General features: G+C 44.3%; 1 protein-coding gene across 1 annotated transcript in view; it reads right to left on the reverse strand.

Moving 5' to 3' along the window:
* Positions 1-15,275, reverse strand: part of LOC311099211 (FAST kinase domain-containing protein 4-like) — a 39,463-nt gene extending 24,188 nt beyond the window's left edge. Inside the window, exons 1-3 of the mRNA XM_084139892.1 lie at positions 15,132-15,275; positions 14,549-14,601; positions 319-1,215 (exon numbers count right to left, since the gene is read on the reverse strand). Of these exons, the coding sequence (XP_083996018.1) occupies positions 319-1,183 (865 nt within the window). The 5' untranslated portion in view covers positions 1,184-1,215; positions 14,549-14,601; positions 15,132-15,275. The remainder of the gene's footprint in view (positions 1-318; positions 1,216-14,548; positions 14,602-15,131) is intronic.
* Between the last annotated feature and the right edge of the window lie 8,500 nt (positions 15,276-23,775).

Consider the following 23,775-nt stretch of genomic DNA (forward strand, 5'->3'; position numbering starts at 1 on the left):
AGTTCTGGGTTTATTTGGTTTACTTCATTTCTTTATAAGGAATATAGTCTGTTTTATATATCAGAATATTGCATTCACGGTTGTTATATGTACAATAATTCCTTTCATATCCATAAAAAACAAGTGAATACACGTAGTAATTAGCATTTAAAGTAGTAATTGCCATTTCCCAATGTTCATGTCTCATTCATAATATCAAATGCATAAAAACGATGCTTAACCTTTACTAGCAATACTACTTTCAAACTCTGCCGATCAACAACTGCAAAAAGTTACTATGGAAAACAGAGCTGCCTCCATGCGACCACATAGCCTCACCTAGTGCAGCCACAGCATACAGGCAGTTGACGATGCTGAAGTTGTCAAACTTGACACAGTCTCTCACAATGGCGTTGCACAGCATCTGGAAGTCCTGGTGCTCCAGGATCTGTCTGCCTTCGTCCTCAGCTCCTCCACCGGTTCCGGGAACCAGGGCTGCCTCTGAGTCACCTCCGCCCCCTCCTCCAGCCCCGGCCTGTAGTAGCTGGCCGATCTTCTGCAGGGCGATGGGGTAGTGGTTGTGTGAGATCTTGCCCGGGTTCTGCGTCACCCAGCGCAGCACCTCGTCGCCCCGCCGCGAGCGCTCAATCAGCCGCTTCATGGTGAAGAAGGTGTCGTAGCTCATCTTCTCGTGGATGAAGTTCCATGTCTTCTTCTTGTTGCCAGCGGCGCCAACAGTGGCGTGGTGGTGCAGGTGGGCGTACGGGGGGATGGGGGGAGGCGGAGGAGGAGGGGGGGCCAGGTGCGGGTGGTAGTGCTGCTGGTGGTGGTGGTGACTGGGGGGCCCCCGGTGAGGGCCAGGGTAGAAGGGCGGGTTGCTGGGGGGTGGAGGGTGCACATGGTGGGGGTGGTGGGGTGGGGGGAGAGGGTGGTGGTGATGATGATGATAATGGGGATGAGCAATGTGGTGGTGGTGGTTCTCCAGCATGACCAGCCCTCCACCCCCCAGGCCCGGCCGGCGCCCGGGCTTTCCCCCTCCTCCTCCTCCCCCACCTCCTGAGCTGTACAGGCGGGTAGCGTACATGCCGGCGAGGGCAACAGCGAGGACACCAGGGCGGTGGGCGTGTCGCGGGCAGAGGAGTGAGGGATGATGCTGCCGCAGCTCAGGAGGCCTGGGCCGGAGGGCAGCCGCAGCATAGTACATGGGCTAGTCCGCTGGGGCACGGCACACTACACCTACAGGGAGAGAGGACGGAAGGGACAGACCGAGAGGAGAGAAGAGAGAAAGAATAGGCTAAATAAAACACACTCCAGTTGAGAATGTGTGAGAATCCCTGGAGGGTCACAGAGTACATGTACACATTAGGGGTGAAATTGGGATTCTTAAAGGAATATTTTGGTATTTTGGGTAATTTCCTACTTAACCAGAGTCAGACCAACTCATGGATACCATTTTTATGTCTTTGTGCAGTTTGAAGGAGGTTGAAGGTAGCATATCGTTAACTTAACGCAATTTCTGGAAGTCTATGGGTATCTACTAGCCTGCTCCTCTCAAAAGCAAGGAAATAGACCAAACTAGTCCAAAGCTGGGTGGTTAGTAATTTATAGTCTTACAAAGCTATAAACACAGTGCATTCGGAAAGTATTCAGACCCTTTGACTTTTTCCACATTTTGTTACATTACAGCCTTATTCTAAAATTGATTAAATAAAACATTGTCCTCATCAATCTACACAAAATACCCAATAACGACAAAGCAAAAACAGGTTTTTAGAAATATTTAAAACAATATAAATGTATATAATACAAAATATATAAAAATATATACCGTGCATTCGGAAAGTATTCAGACACCTTGCCTTTTCCACATTTTGTTACGTTAGCCTTATTCTAAAATGGATCTACACACAATAACAAATAATGACAAAGCGAAAACAGGTTTATTTGTAATTTCTTACAAATAAAAACAGAAATACCTTATTTACATAAGTATTCAGACCCTTTGCTATGAGACTCGAAATTGAGCTCAGGTGCATCCTGTTTCCATTGATCATTCTTGAGATGTTTCTACAACTTGATTGGAGTCCACCTGTGGTAAATTCAATTGATTGGACATGATTTGGAAAGGCACACACACCTGTCTATATAAAAGGTCCCACAATTGACCGTGCATGTCAGAGCAAAAATCAAGCCATGAGGTCGAAGGAATTGTCCGTAGAGCTCAGAGACAGGATTGTGTCGAGGCACAGATCTTGGGAAGGGTATCAAAAAATGTCTGCAGCATTGAAGGTCCACAAGAACACAGTGGCCTCCATCATTCTTAAATGGAAGAAGTTTGGAACCACCAACACTCTTCCTAGAGCTGGCTGCCCGGCCAAACTGAGCATGGCCTTCGTCAGGGAGGTGACCAAGAACCCGATGGTCACTCTGACAGCCCTCCAGAGTTCCTATGTGGAGATGGGAGAACCTTCCAGAAGGACAACCATCTCTGCAGCACTCCCCCAAGCAGGCCTTTACGGTAGCGTGGCCAGACGGAAGCCACTCCTTAGTAAAAAGGCACAACAGCCCACTTGGCGTTTGCCAAAAGGCACCTAAAGGACTCTCAGACCATGAAAAACAAGATTCTCTGGTCTGATGAAACCAAGATTGAACTCTTTGGCCTGAATGCCAAGTGTCACGTCTGGAGGAAACCTGGCACCATCCCTATGGTGAAGCATGGTGGTGGCAGCATCATGCTGTGGGGATGTTTTTTAGAGGCAGGGACTGGGAGACTAGTCAGGATCGAGGGAATGATGAACGGAGCAAACTACAGAGAGATCCTTGATGAAAACCTGCTCCAGAGCGCTCAGGACCTCAGACCGGGGCGAAGGTTCCCCTTCCAACAGGACAACAACCCTAAGCACACAGCCAAGACAACGCAGGAGAGCTTTCGGGACAAGTCTCTGAATGTTCATGAGTGGCCCAACCAGAGCTTGAGGTGGTGGGCCGACATCCAAGGTGGTGGGCCGACATCCAAGCTGAGATATCTGCCAGGCACACAGAGATCTGTGTCCCCACCTGGGTGTCAGAAGACGGGAAGGAGAAAAGTAGTTGAGTGTCATCCACATAGCAATTATAGGAGAGACCATGAGGACTTCGTGTATTGAGAGAAGAGTGCCTAGAACCGAGCCCTGGGGGACACCATTAGTGAGAGTACGTAGAGCAGACACAGATCCTCTCCACGTCACCTGGTAGGAGCAGCCTGCCAGGTAGGATGCAATCCAAGAGTGTGCAGAGCCTGAGATGCCTAGCCCTGAGAGGGTGGAGAGGAGGATCTGATGGTTCACGGTGTCGAAGGCAGCAGATAGATCTAGGAGGATGAGAATAGAGAGAGAGAGAGAGTCAGCTTTGGCTGTGCGGAGAGCCTCCGTGACACAGAGAAGAGCAGTCACGGTTAAGTGACCCATTTTGAAGCCTGACTGGTTAGGATCGTTCTGAGAGAGATAACGAGAGGGTTGATCAGAGACAGCACGCTCAAGTGTTTTGGAAAGAAAATAAAGAAGGGATACAGGTCAAATTTTTTTCACGTCAGATGAGTTGAGTGTTGGCTTCTTGAGGAGGGGAGCGACTCGGCCCATTTTGAAGTCAGAGGGGACGCAGCCAGTGGTCAGGGATGAGTTGAGGGAAGTAAGGAGGTCTACAGAGATGGTCTGTAGAAGGGAGGAGGGGATGGGGTCGAGCGGGCAGACCTCACGAGAGGGGACAATGAGCTCAAGGTGTAGGGTAGTTCTGTGTGAGTGGGACCAGTGGACTCAATAGGCTGAGTGAATGAGAAGATATCGTCAACCTTCTTTTCAAAGTGGTTGACAAAGTCGTCCGCAGAGAGGGAGGAGGGAGTGGGTGGAGGATTACGGAGGGAGGAGAAGGTGGAAAAGAGTTTCCTAGGGTTAGGGGGCAGAAGCTTTACATTTTTTTGTGATAGAATGTGGCTTTAGCTGCAGATACAGAGGAAGAGAAGGTAGAGAGGAGGGAGTGAAAGGATGATAGGTCCTCCGGAAGTTTAGTTTTCCTCAATTTTTTCTCAGCTGCCTGCAGTCCTGTTCTATCAGATCGCAATGAGTCACTCAGCCACGGAGCAGTAGGGGAGGGACGAGCAAGCCAGGAGGAAAGGGGACAGTGAGAGTCATAGGATGCGGAAAGGGAGGAGAGTAGGGTCAAAGAGGCAGAATCAGGAGACAGAGGGAGGAGGATTTAGCAGTGGGAAGAGATGATAGGATAGAAGAGGACAGAGTAGTGGGGGAGAGAGAGAGAGCGAAGATTGCGACGGCGCATGACCATCTGGGTATGGGCCGAGTGGCTCGGGTTGGAGGAAAGGGAGAGAGAAAAGGAAACAAAGTACTGATCAGAGACCTTGAGGGGGGTTGCAGTGAGATTAGTAGGCCAACAGCATCTAGTAAAGATGAAGTGAAGTGTATTGCCTGCCTTGTGAGTTGGAGGGGATTGGGAAAGGGTGAGGTCAAAAGAGGCAAGGAGGGGAAAGAGAGCTGTAAATAAATTAATCGAAGGCAGACGTCGGGAGGTTGAAGTTGCCAAGTATGAAGAGCCATCGTCAGGAAATGAGCTTATCAAGGTGTCAAGCTCATTGAGGAACTCTCCAAGGGCACCTGGGGGGCGAGATGACAACAATGATAAGCTTGAGTGGACAAGTGACAGTGACAGCATGGAATTAAAATGAGCAGATGGACAGGTGAAAGAGGAAGCAAAGATAAAATCTCCAGTTAGGAGAAATGAGTAGCCTTGTGCCACCACCGCGACGACCAGATGGTCTTGGACTATGAGAGAAAATGTAGTCAGATGAAGAGAGAGTAGCAGTGTTCTCTGGGGTGATCCATGTCTCCGTCAGGGCCAAAAAGTCAAGGGACTGAAGGGCAGCATAGGCTGAAATGAACTCTGCGTTCTTGGCCGCAGATCGGCAGTTCCAAACGCTTCCAGAAACCCGGAATTCCACATGGGTTGTGCGCGCAGGCTACACTAAACTAGAAGAGTTGCAGCTAAGGGGTGGGGAGCGTCTGTAAAGCCTAAAGGGAGAGAAGCGAACTGGGATAGAAAACTCATACTTGCCAAAGCTACAAGACACATTTGACAGAAGTACCGAACATAACATAAAAACTAAACTGTTTTTTTTTGTGTGTGAAAAAGTAGAGACGTTTCAGTATATCGTGCAACACTAGACACCAACTACCTTTAGCGCCTATTGACGAAAGTGTCTTCTGGCCGGAGGAGTTTTGTTAAGAGCCCCGACGCTTGTTCTGAACGCTAAAAAGCATCGCTTGCGGTACGGTTTTGTAAACATAAAGAACATATCAGTGAGAAACATCATTTTCTAAAAATGTAAATTACTACACATTATTAGGGTAAGGGTTCCCACCCAGCCATATTTCCATGTTACAGTGCTTGTTTACGAATAACAGACGGAAGACAGAGGCGTACCTGTGCTAATTAGCTATTCGCATCTCTGAACACCTGTGTATAAAACGAAAGACAGATGCTGGCCCATGTTGACTCCAGTGCTTCAAACGGTTGTGTCAAGTTGGCTGGATGTCCTTTGGGTGGTGGACCATTCTTGATGCAAACAGAAAACTGTTGAGTGTGAAAAACACAGCAGCGTTGCAGTTCTTGACACAAAACAGTGCACCTGGCACCTACTACCATACCCTGTTCAAAGCCACTTAAATATTTTGTATTGCCCATTCACCCTCTGAATGGCACACATACACAATCCATGTCTCAATTGTATCAAGGCTTAAAACTCCTTCTTTAACCCGTCTCCTCCCCTTCATCTACACTGATTGAAGTGGATTTAACAATTGGCATCAATGAGCACGGTTACGTGCACACAATAATGAGGTTATTGTGGATAGTTAGGTTAATATAATCGTTTGTTTACATTCTTTGACAGAATAACGATTTACCTAACAAGCCTGTTTACATGGACACATCTGAAATCATGCTACTGATGGGCCTTTTGATAAATCCAGAAAAATCGGCAATCAAAATAAACGTTCTACCATAGTGACCATATTATTTTTGCGAAGACTATTTGATTCTGAGTTCGGACATATAACGTTTGTATGTGAAAAATGTAAAAGATGCATACTTTCAGTTTTTCCGAACTCACTTCACTCGCTCATATAAGAGGGAAGCTTGCGCTACCCGGTGCTGGCACATGAGTACAGATCAAATACACTGCTGGAACGCCGATTAAGCTGTTTACATGTCCTAATAATTTGAAAGATTGCTCAGAAAACCTGGTGTTTTAATCGGAGTATGCTTACTTCGATTATGACCTTAAGGCGATTAAGATTAGCAGAGTAAGGTGTTTACGTGACTAATGCCATACTTTGCCTTCTGCCACAATCAGTTTAATATCGAATTATTAGTGTGCATGTAAACATACTCAATAAGCGATCATTGCTTTCACCTGGATTCACCTGGTCAGTCTTTGTCATGGAAAGAGCAGGTGTTCTTAATGTTTTGTATACTCTGCGTATATTGCAAGTGTATATTTTGCATTTGTGAAATTATTTTGATGTGATATGAAATTATAGGGCTTTATGTTTCTAGAACCGTACCACAATTGAGAATCTGCTGTTTTGGCTGCCAGAGACAATTCGCCTTTAAAACAGAACATGTAAGATCCTTGGACTAGAAGGAGTAGATGTTAGCCTCCTTCTGTCCATTATTGCGCTAGTTACAATCAAGAAACGTACACAAATGTCCTTTGTGTGCACCTTACTGGTCAACAAAAAAAACGGTCAGCTTTATATGTCAGCTTTATAATAGACAAGGCAAGGACTACTTTAATATTACTGGAGGTAGCCTAATCCAAACCGTATGTTGTTTCCAAATACAGTGTTACTAAACACGTTGACAGAGCAGTCTCTTTAGTTTATAACTAGCTAGGACTAGAGTATCAAAACAAAATCAAATGTTATTTGTCACATGCGCCAAATACAACAGGTGTAGACCTTACTGTGAAATGCTGATGAGCCCTTTCCCAGAAATGCAGAGTTAAAAAGTAAGAAAAATTAGCTAAAATAAAAAAAGGAAACAGTAACAATAAAATAACAATAACAAGGCTATATACAAGGAGTACCGGTTCAGAATAACTGAGTATATTTACATGAACACTAATAATTCGATATTAAACTGATTATGGCAGTAGGCAGAGTATGGAAATAATTACGTAATTAAAAACACCTGGTTTTCTGAGAAATTTTTAGAATTATTGGGACATTTAAACAGCTTAATTGGCGTTCCAGCAGTGTATTTGATCTGCGCATGTGCCAGCAAGTGAAGTGAGTTCGGAAAAACTTTAAAAGTATGCACCTTAGAAATATGTCCAAAATCAAAAAGGTTCTGGGGGAAAAAAAGGTCACTGTGGTAGAAGGTTTATTTTGATTGCCGATTTTCTGCATTTATCAAAAGTCCCATCAGTAGCCCAATTTCAGATGTGTCCATGTAAACAGGATTACTAGGGAAATCATTATTTTTGCTAAGCATGTAAAACTAGCCACAAGAATCGTATTATTGTGTGCATGTAACCATGCTCAATGTGCAGGGGTATGAGGTAGTTGAGGTAATATGTACATGTCGGTAGGGGTAAAAGTGACTAGGCAATCAGAATAGATAATAAATAGTAGCAGCAGCGTATGTGAAGAGTTTGAAAGAGTGTCTATGTGTCAGTGTGGCGTCAATATGCAGGTGTGTGTTTTGTGTGCTGGAGTGTCAGTGTAGTATGTGTGGGTAGAGTCCAGTGAGTGTGCAGAGTCAGTGCTCTATGCACATAGTCTGGGTAGCCATTTGATTAAGTGTTCAGCAGTCTTATTTTATTTATTTTATTTTTTATTTCACCTTTATTTAACCAGGTAAACCAGTTGAGAACAAGTTCTCATTTACAACTGCGACCTGGCCAAGATAAAGCATAGCAGTGCGATAAAAAACAAACACAGAGTTACATATGGGGTAAAACAAAACAAAGTCAAAAATACAACAGAAATACATATAATATACAGTGTGCAAATTTAGCAAGTTATGGAGGTAAGGCAATAAAATAGGCTATAGTGCAAAATAATTACAATTAGTATTAACACTGGAATGATAGATGTGCAAGAGATGATGTGCAAATAGAGATACTGGGGTACAAATGAGCAATATAGGGATGAGGTAGTTGGGCGGGCTAATTTCAGATGGGCTGTGTACAGGTGCAGTGATCGGTAAGGTGCTCTGACAACTGATGCTTAAAGTTAGTGAGGGAGATAAGTGTCTCCAGCTTCAGAGATTTTTGCAATTTGTTCCAGTCATTGGCAGCAGAGAACTGGAAGGAATTGCGGCCAAAGGAGGTGTTGGCTTTGGGGATGACCAGTGAGATATACCCGCTGGAGCGCAGACTACGGGTGGGTGTTGCTATGGTGACCAATGAGCTAAGATAAGGAGGGGATTTGCCTAGCAGTGATTTATAGATGGCCTGGAGCCAGTGGGTTTGGCGACGAATATGTAGTGAGGACCAGCCAACAAGAGCGTACAGGTCACAGTGGTGGGTATTATATGGGGCTTTGGAGACAAAACGGATGGCACTGTGATAGACTACATCCAATTTGCTGAGTAGAGTGTTGGAGGCTATTTTGTAAATGACATCGCCGAAGTCAAGGATCGGTAGGATAGTCAGTTTTACGAGGGCATGTTTGGCAGCATGAGTGAAGGAGGCTTTGTTGCGAAATAGGAAACCGATTCTAGATTTAACTTTGGATTGGAGATTCTTAATGTGAGTCTGGAAGGAGAGTTTACAGTCTAACCAGACACCTAGATATTTGTAGTTGTCCACATACTCTAGGTCAGACCCGTCGAGAGTAGTGATTCTAGTCGGGTGGGCGGGTGCAAGCAGCGTTCGGTTGAAGAGCATGCATTTAGTTTTACTAGTGTTTAAGAGCAGTTGGAGGCTACTGAAGGAGTGTTGTATGGAATTGAAGCTCGTTTGGAGGTTTGTTAACACAGTGTCCAATGAAGGGCCAGATGTATACAAAATGGTGTCGTCTGCGTAGAGGTGGATCTGAGAGTCACCAGCAGCAAGAGCGACGTCATTGATATACACAGAGAAAAGAGTCGGCCCAAGAATTGAACCCTGTGGCACCCCCATAGAGACTGCCATAGGTCCAGACAACAGGCCCTCCGATTTGACACATTGAACTCTATCTGAGAAGTAGTTGGTGAACCAGGCGAGGCAGTCATTTGAGAAACCAAGGCTTATGGCTTGGGGGTAGAAGCTTTTCAGGAACCTTTTGGTCCCATACTTGGCGCTTCAGTACTGCTTGCCGTGCGGTAGCAGAGAGAACAGTCTATGACTTGGGTGGCTGGAGTCTGACAATTGTTAGGGCCTTCCTCTGACACTGCCTGGTATAGAGGTCCTGGATGGCAGGGAAGTCAGCCCCAGTGATGTACTGGGACGTACGCACTACCCTCTGTAGAGCCTTGCGGTCGGATGCCAACCAGTTGCCATACCAAGCGGTGATGCAGCCAGTCAAGATGCTCTCAAATGGTACAGCTGTAAAACTTTGAGGATCTGAGGTCCCATGCCAAATCTTTTCAGCCTCCTGAGGGGGAAGAGGCGTTGTCGTGCCCTTTTCACATCTGCGTTGGTGTGTTTGGACCATGAAAGATCCTTAGTAATGTGGACACCAAGAAACTTGAAGCTCTCGACCCGCTCCACTACAGCCCCGTCAATGTGAATGGGGGCGTGCTCGGCCCTCCGTTTCCTGTAGTCCACAATCAGCTCTTTTGTCTTGCTGACATTGAGGGCGAGGTTGTTACACCACAATGCCAGGTCTCTGGTCTCATTCCTATAGGCTGTCTCATTGTTGTCGGTAATCAGGCCTACCACTGACGATGGTGTAAAGTTGAGCACGGACAGAGTCGTGGGTGAACAGGGAGTAAGCATGCACCCGAGGGGCCCTTGTGTTGAGGGTCAGCATGGCGGATGAGTTGTTGCCTACCCTCACCACCTGGGTGCGGCCCGTCAGGAAGTCCAGGATCCAGTTGCAGAGGGAGGTGTTCAGTCCCTGGGACCTTAGCTTAGTGATGAGCTTGGAGGGCACTATGGTGTTGAAGGCTGAGCTGTAGTCAATGAACAGCATTCTCACGTAGGTGTTCCTTTTGTCCAGGTGAGAAAGAGCAGTGGGAAGTGCATGAAATTGTGTCATCTGTGGATCTGTTTGGGCAGTATGCGAATTGGAGTGGGTCCAGGGTGTCTGGGATGATGGTGTTGATGTGAGCCATGACCAGCCTTTCAAAGCATTTCATGGCTACAGATGCGAGTGCTATGGAGCGATAGTCATTTAGACAGGTTACCTTGGCGTTCTTGGCACAGGGACTTTGGTGGTCTGCTAGGTATTACAGACTGGGTCAGAGAGAGGTTGAAAATGTCAATGAAGACACATGCCAGCTGGTCAGCGCATGCTCTGAGTGCACGTCCTGGCAATCCATCTGGCCCTGCGGCCTTGTGAATGTTAACCTGTTTAAAGGTCTTACTCACATCAGCTACGGCGAGCGTGATCACACAGTCGTCCGGAACAGCTGGTGCTCTCATGCATGGTTCAATGTACCTCGAAGCAAGCATAGAAGGCATTTAGCTCGTCTGGTAGGCTCGCGTCACTGGGCAGCTCACGGCTGGGTTTTCCTTTGTAATCCGTGATAGTTTGCACGCACTGGCACATCCGACGAGTGTCAGAGCTGGTGTAATAGGATTTGATCTTAGCCCTGTATTGACGCTTTTCCTGTTTGATGGTTCGTCGGAGGGTGTGACGGGATTTCTTATAAGCGTCCGGATTTGTGTCCCGCTCCTTGAAAGCGGCAGCTCTAGCCTTTAGCTCACTGCGGATGTTGCCTGTAATCCATGGCTTCTGGTTGGGTTATGTACGTATGGTCACTGTGGGGGTGACGTTGTTGATGCACTTATTAATGAAGCCGGTGACTGATTTGGTAAACTCCTCAATGCCATTGAATGAATCCCGGGACATATTCCAGTCTGTGCTAGCGAAACAGTCCTGTAGCTTAGCATCCGCTTCATCAGACCACTTCCGTATTGATCACTGGTACTTCCTGTTTGAGTTTTTGCTTGTAAGCAGGAAACAGGACAGAGTTATGGTCCTCTGTAGCTCAGCTGGTAGAGCACGGCGCTTGTAACGCCAAGGTAGTGGGTTCGATCCCCGGGACCACCCATACACAAAAGATTTATGCACGCATGACTGTAAGTCGCTTTGGATAAAAGCGTCTGCTAAATGGCATATTATATTATTATTATGGTCAGATTTGCCAAATGGAGGGCGATGGAGAGCTTTACGTCTGTGTGTGGAGTATAGGTGATCTAGAGTTTTGTTTCACCTGTAGTTTCAACCACAATTCAATTGTGGTTCAATGCAACCAAAATGCAGTAGTTGAGTACACCTACTGAGTCAGTCAAAACATAACCAACCTCTCCAAATGCAGGTTTTTTTCTGTATAGAAAAGTATTGGGCGGACCCCCTAAGTGTTTTCGGGCAGCCTATGTCCAAACAGTAAAAATAAAAGAAATATTTTTGTTATTCATTTTGGGATGGAAAAACTTTTCAGTGTAAACTTAAAATGACTAAAACCAGATATAAAGTATGTAGAAAATATAATGTACCTATAAATTTTTTTATAAGATCATGAGAACTAACAATCACCAAAATAAAAGTTAGACAGTCAGGGAGAATCTAAAATTCCAAAAATTATGCATTCAGGATTATTTTTGTAATGTTTGAGTCACTCAGATAGCATAAGCCATGGCAAAATATGTAGAATTGCAGGAAATTAGTTTAAAAGACCCCATTTTTTGGTCACTGTGGCCAACAGGAGGGACCCGAAAATGTTCAGTTGGCAACTGCACCATTGAAACGCCCCTGCCACACCCACCACCTAAACCCCATTTTTATCCAGAAAATAATTCTCAAATGTCAAGTAAATTTGAACAGGTAACCAATTTCTCCTTCAGCATATGGAAATGTTCCAACTCAACCTTTCACAATTGTCCTCCTCAACAAACCACTAATGCCATTATTAGCTAGTTAGCTTGGTAAAAGTACCTAGCTAGCCTATCCTGATGACAAACACTCTATCCAGAATTGCAAGCATAAGAAAATGTCAAGCATAATGTCTGCAAATGCATAGGATCGGATAAAGCAGGTCAAATACATTTTATTTTTGTCACATGCTTTGTAGATAACAGGAGTAGATTTACAGTGAAATGCTTACTTACGGGTCCTTTTCCAACAATGCAGAGTTACAGATAAAAATTGAAATATTGGCACAGTGAATAATGAATAAAGTGCCATCTTAGCTAATATCTAGCTAGTCATGTTTTTGCAAGCTAGCCAACTATGTATAGCTTGCTACGGCTAACTTACTGTCAAGCTGAACTGGCATAGCTAGCTATCTAAATAAGCAATCTGCAAATCTGAAGTACCGGTAGCTAGTTGCAAATTAGCACGTAGCTAATATCAGTGGAAATGTTATGTAGCACTACTAGCAGGGAAATATTCCATTGCCAAACAGTGGCTAGTACTAGGGCCACCAGTGTGTTGTGACCAACATAAGCGCGAGCAACAACAGTGGAATCAACGGTTCGCCTTAAAACTCAAAGTCCCACATTGAAACTGATGCAAACGGATGAAAAGTGAAAACATGCCAAAATTGGACTATATAATGCTAAACAAAGTTGGAATATTGGGTGCACAATTCATAGGTCAGGCTGTACAGTACAATACACACAATAGACTGACTGGGATGGTGATTTCCCACAGTCAAAGTCCTGCAATAAGAGCTAAGACGCTAATATTTGTCTAAACTCAACATAGTTGTGTTCTGTGGGTGTCACGGAGTAGGCTGATACCCCATTTCAAGGGTGCACAATCCATAGGTCAGGCTGTACAGTGCATATAAGAATGTTCCCAACGCAATTCTGAATTAAAATACATCCACGGTGCGATTTCAACAGATGTTTACTTTTTGGGGGGCAAATTAACTAATAATTGTAATTTGTTGGATTTACATAACATTCCAACTAGGCTAGGGCGGAATACAGATTGTCATAATGGCCTTGTGCCAATCCCGGGATAGTCGGTAATACCGGCACTGAACACAAGGGGCACCGTTTTCAAACACCACTGATACTCTGTAGTCAGAAGGTTAGCAATGCTAACAAGTACATGTAAAATCCCATTGAGAATGCTAACTAAATGCCAACGAGCACATTGCGAACATTTTGTACAGTTGCTGACCTAAACTATACAAGTAACTCAAAAATGCTACTCACAGTTTGCTGCACCCATAAAACAAATATTATCCAGCAAGGCTCTTGATGCAGGAGGGAATTCTCTGCTGTTACCAAGCGAATGCTTGATTTTGGAAGAAGCTAACAACTTACCTAGATAATAGTTATAAGATATCTAGCTGGCAAGCATTTAGTTGTGAATTACATACTGTAATTAGATCACCTGGCGCATGCTGCACAACAGTGTGACTCACAAGGCTCTGGTGTCTCGTCGCTGTGTGCTTGTAAACAAACATCACGTGACAAGTGACTGGGGACTACCGTAAGCTTCATATACTGAACAAAAATATAAAACGCAACATGTAAAGTGTTGGTCCCATGTTTCTCAAATATGAGATGAAATAAAAGAGGCCAGCTCTAAAATGTGCAGTTTTGTCACAACACAATGCCAAAGATGTCTCAAGTTTTGAGGGAGCGTGCAATTGGCATACTGACTGCAGGAATGTCCACCAGAGCTGTTGCCAGATAATTGAATGTTAATTTCTCTACCATAAGCCACCTCCAACGTCGTTTTAGTGAATTTGGCAGTACGTCCAACCAGCCTCACAACCGCTGACCACATGTAACCACACCAGCCCCAGGACCTACACATCTGTAATAATAATATTCCAATTTATTTAAAAACATAGTTACAACAGTATTGACGGTATCGAAAAAATCATCCCGTGGCTTTTTCCAAATACCCCGGTATACCGCCCAAGCCTAATTCCAACCTTGTTTAGCATTAACTAGTACAACTGTGGCATGTTTTCACTATTTGTATCTGTTTGCATTGATTTCAAATGGGGGACTTTTATTTTGAAGGCGAACTACCGATTCCACTATTGGTCCTCTGTAGCTCAGCTGGTAGAGCACGGCGCTTGTAACGCCAAGGTAGTGGGTTCGATCCCCGGGACCACCCAAACACAAAAAAAAAAATTATGCACGCATGACTGTAAGTCGCTTTGGATAAAAGCGTCTGCTAAATGGCATATTATTATTATTTATTAATCACTACACACAATCACTAGGGCCAGGGGCATTTTCAGCAACCTCGTGCTGTCAGAGGCCATTAGTTAGGTCGGCTACAGCTAGCTACGTTACCATCGAATGGATTCATATAAAAAGTACTGGATAAACAAGGTATCTAGCTAGAGTAGCTGACTATTGATACAATGGCAATCACTCATTGATGAACATACTTACATGTTGGATGTCAACGCAGAAGAGGGATATCCAGATGGGTGGTGGTGTTTTATCTAGCAGGAAACAATAACAGTTAATCTGACAGTGACACTCTCAATCATTTACCACAAAGCTCAGTAGTAGCTAGATAGCTATTAACGAAGTTTTATCAAAGGGATATTTCGCTTGGTAGACCAATAAAGGCATTGCCTTCTAGGGGACTTGAAGGGATGCTTGTTAGCTAACGTTAGCTAGCTACCTAAATTAACTAGTTAGCTAGCTAACTATCTAATCTGGTGACGAGTTAACGTTAGCAGCAGTGTTAGCTGTCAAACATAGGAGTGACAGACAGCCCGTCAATGAAAACCTTGACAATCTCTATTGACCATTTCACTTAAAAGTTAGTTAGTTAATCATGGCATAACACTCTAATTTATTGGTCGTGGCCGTCCATGCAATGACACCTTCGTTTGCAAACTAACTAGTTATGGTGCTAGGAATTCAATTGGACTCGCTCTATCCTCTGCCCAGCAGCAGCAGTGAACATGGGTTGGTGTATTGACTATTCACTTGACTTATTCACACTGACCGACGGAGTCTTTACCCTGGTAGCTTGGACGCATCTACACCAGAAAATGTTCTAAACACGACCGATGTCATTTGCCGCAAGAACGACTCGTTTCCCCGTCCTCTCATTCCTCGTTCCTAACGACGTTAGCAGCCCCGGTGTCGCCCATGTTCCCAACATGCAACTTTTTGGTCTTCCTCTGTTGATGGCTTTGCCAACATTTGGTGCATTACAGCCACCTACCGGTCTGGAGTATGATGAAGGCAGAGAGGCCTCTCAGTCAACTGGTGGGCTCAATTCACTAATAAAGTCTTGCCAACAAAGCCTCAGGACAGCACTCAGACAATCTGTCCCAACCAAATTATAACAAAAATAAAATATCAACTATGGGGAACATCGGCCTAAGGGAACATAGGGTGGACCCCGCTAGTAATAGCTAGGTAACGTTAGCTAGCAAGCCAGATAACTGTAATAACTTTGTCGTATTTCAGAGTTTGCTAATAACATTGACCTTCGTTTTACAAGCTAGGTAGATTTCAAATGAATTGTGTAATGGTGAATCTACCTGAAATTAAGTGAGTGCTGCAGATCCTGCTATGAATTCTGGTCTACCAAGCCTCCCTTCGGACTACAGTGGGCCAAACTCGTCGCCTTTCCTCGTTTTTAGGACATATGAATTTTAATCTTTGAAAAAGGCATTCGTGTCGGACCACAACCAACAAACAACAGTAAGAACCGAAGTTGGTCGGATACATTTTGCTTTCTTGGTGGGAAGGGTAGCAGACCCAACAACTTTTCAGATCGGAATCATCAGGGGTTCCACAATTATTTAGAATGCACTCTTGCGTTCCATTACAACAGTTTATAGCAAAGGTATAAATATAATACAAACTGTATGTGTAGCCTATTAAAATATGTTGAAAAATTCATTTTTACAACAACCTTCTCGCGCCCCCCGGTGGTCGAGACCCCACTTTGGGAACCACTGCTCTGGACGATGGTTTATGCACTGCCAGATCAAGACTCCAGGAAACTTTTTTGGGGGAGGTCAAATACACGTTTATGTTATAATTTTCTCAGTTGGTTTAGCAAATTGTGAGAAATCAAGTCCAATGCACTCAAAAGTTGACAGAACTACCAAAACAGATATTTCAGGTGACTTTTCATAAAGGCATGGTAAACAAATACATTAAAGTATGTGAGAATAGGGTTTGCCGATACAGAATAAGGGCCGCCCATCAGGTTGGCTATGTGGTGGTATTGTAGTTTAGCATCCTGAAGGCGGCGAGAAAAGAGGAAGGCCGATCCAAAAGTAGGTAGTAACAGTCCTCAGCCGTGGTCGTAAAGCCCCAGGTCCTCCTGTCTAGTACATTTCTTTACACCCCTTGTTCATCACCAACTTGCTTCTCTGTGCTGGGGGGACCAAGGAATGCTGCTCTATACAATACGTTAACAGCCTTTGTAGGAGCTCTCGTCCATGCTTGACCACTCCTGCATCTCATCCTCCTTGGATATAATGTTATGGGCCATCTTAAAGGAAAGATTCACCAATTTTGAATGTTATATCGTTTTTGTGCATCTCTGTGCGATGTTCTATCGATTCCTGGGGTCATTTAATGTTTTCATGTGTATCTGAGCTATTGCTGTTCCGGTATGACTTAGCATTGTGATAAAGCCGCTCTCACTACACTGGAAGTTAATAGGAATCTGACTTTTAGATCGCGAAAACGTCTATCATACATGTCTGATTTCAATACTGGCTGATGTCATAACGTGGGAGGTTGTCTTCTCTCGAATGAGCCATTGATCATATTTTTTGCGATATTCTTACCTCGAGAAATGTGTAACTTAACATTTCTCCTATTTGTCTTCCTCATCAGTCCAGGGTGCTATTGCATGGTGCTATTGCATGGCCATTGTGAATGTCGGACTCGATCTGAACATGATGAGATTGTAGGCTCCTAAATTGATAGTGCAGTTTGTTTAGGCGATTTTACAGCCAACTAGCACATGCTGATATTGACTTTGGTATTATTGTGTAGCTACGTTTGAAGAGAGCATTGATTGCATTGCGGGTTTTGTAGTCGACATCAACTGCAACAGATTTCCACAACGATTTTCAGTTGCTACCAACCTTATAACGACAAAATGAAACAGTTGTTCACAAAAAATATTGTTATTTTACACTGTAAATTAAAGGAATTAGTGGTTTTGGGTGGATTTTTCTTTTAAAGCTGCAATATGTAACTTGTTGGGCGACAGATCAAATTCACATAGAAAAGTGAGTTATAGATCTGTCATTCTCATTGAAAGTCTAAAAAGTGGTAGATTTGTTCTATGTGCGTTATTTCTATGCTTCCTGTTCTTAAGTTTCGTTTTTGAGTCTTTTACTTTCGGTTTGGTACACCAGGTTCAAACAGCTGAAAATACAATATTTTGGGTTATGGAAAATATATTTCACAGCGGTTTAGGTGGTACAATAATGATTCTCTACACTATACTTGCTTGTTTTGTCACATAAACTGAAATTGGGAAAACTATTCAAATTTTAGCAACCATGAAATGGCGGAGTGATTTCTGCATAGGGCATCTTTAAGTAGTCAATTTCTGCACTCTTCTCTGCATCTTCTGCCAGCTGGATCATCTCCTGCTCCTCAGGGTTTATGTTCTCAGAGGTGTCCATGTTCATAGATATACACAGCGAGGTATGGCTTAACAAGACCACACCCCCGAATAGGTACAGCTGTAGGTTACTCCCGTTAATTGTCTACTTTACTCATAACCTGACAACGGCTGTATTCTTTTTTATATCATTCATTAAACATTTTGGATATGCTTGGTTGGTCATTTTTAACATACTTCCATGTTGTCGTAATCAACAAACTACATCATACCTAAAAACATTTTCATTCTAAATGTAAAAATGTTAGCATGAACATGGAATATACGTCACGATTCTCAGCCAAAGAGAAGATTCCAACAGACTTTCTTCAACTAGCTAACTAAAGCTGCTTTTAAGATGCCGAGAAGCTGTTGCGTACCGTTTTGTTTGAACAATAGTAGAAAAGACCACCAAATTAAGTTTAATCAACTGCCTAAGGACCAGGTTAGTTGAACCTCATGGTTTTAGGCAACTACGCCGCGATGATGATGATAGAAAGCTGTGGGCTCCAGTTACTCGATACATTTCTGTGTTTCGAAGCATTTTATCAGCATCAAGTCGCTAACACTTGTTTGTATCTTAACTAGCTATGTGTATTGCACAAAGCTTGTAGGAAGGACTAGTAAGCTGTATCTGTCTAAATAACAGCTATAATATTCTTTGGATATTTATGCAAACCTGGAGATTCCACCAAGTAGGTGTAGATATCGCCATAGGCTACTTTTGGCCATTTGGTAGGGTTGTCTCCCCAGCTGGTCTCCAGCAAGCTGAAAGGACAAATAGGCAAGCCAACAAGAATCAACTTTTCAACATACCTAGACCGTTCAAGGGCAGGCAAAGACTGGAAGTAGTTACGTGACATATCTAAGACTAGCCAGCCAGCTAACCAGCGAAAAAGCTAGGGGTAAACAAACAGTGATGTAAGTATAATACGACAGCTTTACTAGTTTTACTGTCAGTGTTAGCAGGTCGGGTAACAAATTTGACTGGCAGAATAAGTATCATGCAAATAATTTATTGTTGTGACAGCCAAGTATGTTAATAACAACACGTGAGGCTGCTGAAAACGTTTATTGAAATTACAAAAAAGTTTCAGTTGTTCGCTTAGGGTGACGCCACAGTTAGGCTAATTACATGGGAGTAACAGGAGTACCCTACAGCTGTACCCTACTTGGGGGCATGGTCACGTTAAGACACGTCTCACCCTGTGTATCTATGTTGAGTGGCATAAAAATGCTGCACTCTGATTGGTTTGACGCTGAAAATAATGCTCTGCAATGATTGGCTTGAATCTACAACGACCCAGGGTAGCTTAAAGCGACAACTACCCTGGGTACGCGCTGACTTGACTATCTACTGTGGAGACTGGCTGCGACATTGATTTACATTAGTTCCATCTGAGACTAAACAAACAAGACATTGTTTTAGTATATGATGGGTGGTTATTCACATGCCACATGCAATGACTGTTGGTTTCAGAAAGATCCATCAAATCCAAAACGAATGTTACAGGTTCGTCAGCCTCAGTAAGGTTTGCTCTAACATATATTGTCAGCACAGACCACCAGAATCGACAACTTTGCATCACTCATAAGAATATTAGTTGCAACTTTCTTCCTCATTGCATCAGCAATGTGGTGGCAAATATTAGTGCAGGATTTGTCAAAGTCCTGTGCAAAGTCCGTCCCATATTTATTCCATTCATGACTTGAAGGTCAACATCGATAGGAAGGTCTGTTTATGGTCTTGAACCTGCAATTTTATATGCAGTTCTGAAGACTGTCAGTTGACAAATACTGACCTCTCTACAGTTCTTGTTCTTCCTGAACTCTGCCTCTGCTGCTGTGCCCCTTGCCCTGCTGCTTCTGTTCTTCCTACCATTGTTGCTGCTACTGCTGTCTCTTACCCTGTTGCTGCTTCTGTTCTTCCTACCATTGTTGCTGCTACTGCTGTCTCTTACCCTGTTGCTGCTTCTGTTCTTCCAGCTGCTCCGTGATGGGCGGGCAGATGGATGAGGGATGTTTAGGATCAGTCTTGTAGTGCCTGGCTGAGGGTACATTTGTTGAGAGCCATTAGCACATTTGAGTGGTTGCTCTTGTAGTTGTGGTAATGGGACCCACTGTGCTTGGGTGGTTGGATATTAATGTTTGCCATCTAAAGATCCTTCACAGTGAGAAAATTGGAAAAGCTCCTGGTATTTATTTGCGATGCTCTGCCTCTATGCCTCGGCACGCGGCACTGACAGGTACCTTTTAGCACTTTGTACGGCGCTTGGCATGTTTCGACCACTATGTTGGAAATGGCTTGCCGGCTGATTCTGAACATAAAAGATAGGTAGTGTAGCCAATATCATGGTGACAGTTGAAGCACAGTATTTCTAGTCATTTTCACTGCAAAATGTACAACTATGGCATTAACGTCAACATTTTTGTGAAAAGACCACCAGAACAATTACTTAAATAAAAACTGGATGATTCTGGACACTTCCAAGCCTGACTTTTCTGAACAAAGTGCGAAGTTTTGTTGCCTGGTAAGGCGTCATCTTCAATCAACAGCTGTTCTGTTACAGACGTCAACAAGTCATAGTTTGTTGTGGGGAAAGAAACAGAACATTTACTTGGATCAAAACTGAATGATTCTGGACACTTCCAAGTCTGACTTTTCTGAACAAAATGCACATTTTTGTTGCCTGGTGTCATCTTTGTCAACAGCTGTTCTGTTACTGACGTGGCTGGGTTGACTTTGGCCTTCTGGATGTAAAGTTGTCTTAGGTGGTAAATAAGACTTTTCATGTGCTCTGAATCTTATAGTTATTTGTACCTAACTCTGACCTTTTTTTGCCTGATTTATAAGCTAGCAGCTGCTTGACAGGCAGCGCACCACATACTGTACCTTAAAAAAAAGGTAGGGGCGTGGATCAGAAAACCAGTCAGTGTCTGGTGTGACCACCATTTGCCTCATGCAGCGCGACACATCTCCTTCGCATAGAGTTGTTGATTGTGGCCTGTGGAATGTTGTCCCACTGCTCTTCAATGGCTGTGCGAAGTTGCTGGATATTGGCAGGAACTGGAAAACGCTGTCGTACACGTCGATCTGGTGAGTATGCAGGCCATGGAAGAACTGGGACATTTTCAGCTTCCAGGAATTGTGTACAGATTCTTGCAACATGGGGCCATGCATTATCATGCTGAAACATGAGGTGATGGCAGCGGATGAATGGCACAACAATGGGCCTTAGGATCTCGTCACAGTATCTCTGTGCATTCAAATCGTCATCAATAAAATACAGTTGTGTTCGTTGTCCTTAGCTTATGGGGCACTCTGTTCACAACTTTGATATAAGCAAACCGCTCGCCCACACGACACCATACACACTGTCTGCCATCTTCCCGGTACAGTTGAAACTGGGATTAATCCGTGAAGAGCACAGTTCTCCAGCGTGCCAGTGCCATTGAAGGTGAGCATTTGCCCACTGATGTTGGTTACGACGCCGAACTGCAGTCAGGTCAAGACCCTGGTGAGGACGACGAGCACGCAGATGAGCTTCCTTGAGACCGTTTCTGACAGTTTGTGCAGAAATTCTTCGGATTATGCAAACCCACAGTTTTATCAGCTGTCCGGGTGGCTGGTCTCAGACTATCCCACAGGTGAAGACGCCGTATCTGGAGGTCCTGGGCTGGCGTGGTTACACGTAGTCTGCGGTTGTGAGGCCGGTTGGATGTACTGCCAAATCCTCTAAAACTATGTTGGAGGCGGCTTATGGTAAACAAATTAACATTCAATTCTCTGGTGGACATTCCTGCAGTCAGTATACCAATTGCACACTCCCTCAAAACTTGAGACATCTGTGGCATTGTGTTTTGTGACAAAACTGCACATTTTAGAGTGGCCTTTTATTGTCCCCAGCACAAGGTGCTGTGTAATGACCATGCTGTTTAATTAGCTTCTTGATATGCCACACCTGTCAGGTGGATGGATTATCTTGGCAAAGGAGATATGCTCACTAACAGGGATGTAAACAAATTTGTGCACAACATTTTAGAGCAATAAGCTTTTTGTGCGTTTGGAACATTTCTGGGATATTTTATTTCAGCTCATGGAACATGGGACCAACACTTTACATGTTGCGTTTATATTTTTGTTCAGTGTATTATAAAATTGCTTCAAACCAAAACACAGAAAGAGCGGGAGAGTTGGTGGGTGTGGTGTGTGTGACTGACATGCTTTTTAGTGCGCAATGCTATTGTACCTTGCAATCAACAACATTTAAAATAAATTATCTGTGAGGCTCCTTCTACGCCGACTAAGTGGCATTTGATAATGTGAGAAAAGTCTCTACATCCACTGAGGTAGTGGGGAGGCACAGATGTATCGCCGCAATGTGAGTTAAGCCTGGCATTCTAGGATGTCCTGCCTCGCTGCCCACCAGTCCACTGCACTCACTTCCATAGCGTCTGCCTTGTCGATGCCCATGTATCTGTGCCACTCCTCTGCAGACATCTTACTCAAAGCAGGGATGGCATGGACATAGTCCTTAATGTCCTGTCTTGCCCCTACCACCTGTGCTGGATCTAGAACTGTTAGTGACTTGAACAGGTGAAGGCAGGGGTGCTTCTCCAGCACAGTCTGCAGCTTGATTGAGCATGCTGCCATGACAGACTGGAACAACTCAGTGCAGGAGAGCCTGTCTTTCTCTGGAAGCTTCCCCAGCAGCTCAGTTGTATGAGGGTGCCAGTCGTCAGACCCAGCTGTTCTGCCATACTCAAACTTCATCTGCAGGTCCTCCAGCTTCCTGGCGATGTTGTGGGCTGTTGGCACAGAGGTCTCCTCCAGTTTGTCAGGATAGCCACTATGTCCACACAATGCTCCACAATGAACACTGCTTGGGCCTTCAGCTGGGCCTTGTGCTCCTTCAGCAGCTTACAAAGGTCCTGGATACACTTCACTGTTTCTGGTAAGGTGTTAGTGAAGTCGGTGAGCACATCCATGGACTCTGCCAGATACTCCACAGCACATATCCAGGAGGAGCCCCACCTGGTCTGCACAGCACCTGGCCATTTTCCAGCATGAATGCTCTCAGCTCCAGACAACACTGGGGTGCCTGACAGAACACCTTCACCAGAGCACACAGCCTGTTCACCTCCTCAAACACCTCTGGAAAAACCTCCAGCACCAGGTTCAGGAGACGGGCAAAGCAGGTGATGTGTCTGGTACACTCTTACAAAAAACTTTAAAGGGTTCTTCAGCTGTCCCCATAGGAGAACCCTTTGAATAACCCTTTTTGGTTCCAGGTAGAACCCTTTACACAGAGGGATATACGTGGAAGCCAAAAATAAAGAGTTCTACCTGGAACCAAAAAAATTTTTCTTCTTCTAAGAGTGTAGGGGTTGTGCCGAGTAATCGGACAAAACGAGAATCGTAACGGATATGGGCAATTATGATCAGAGTATTTTTTGTAATTATCCATGATTAGGAAAAAAAGTCATTTTCAGGTGCCAGCACGCATCTTTCTCATGTCACTGGGCGGATTCGATTATGCTGAGCAGGAGGGCACCGGGCATAGGCCCGTCACATCATCGGGCGAAAGTGGGGAAGGAGGCGCGCCCTTCTCAAATCGAACAGTAATCTGCGCCGCTCTGTCATTTTGTCAACAAGGCAGCATGGTGCACCGTCCAGAAACATACATCTCTTTTCCATAAAATAAATGTTTGAATTTTCTAACTAGTTTTCATTGGGAAGGCAGATAAAGTGTTTTTTATCAAAAGCAATCCCTTCTGCATGGGAAAACACAGAATCCTTGTAATTACTACACTTGCTTAATTATGTCACTTTTGTTTTGAGCCGACTTCACTGTGGAGGTAGCCCGGTTCCAAATTGAATGCAATCCATTTTCAGCCGATGCAAAACACGCTGACACGGGCGCCCAGGTGGGATTAATCGAACCCCCTCAGTCAGTCATGTGCAAGGTTCTACGAGGTCTAAATAATTCAACTGGCTGTCTGTAAAGAGAAGTGCGGG

Source organism: Coregonus lavaretus, assembly GCF_964263955.1.
Source record: "Coregonus lavaretus genome assembly, chromosome: 23".
Lineage (NCBI taxonomy): Eukaryota > Metazoa > Chordata > Actinopteri > Salmoniformes > Salmonidae > Coregonus > Coregonus lavaretus.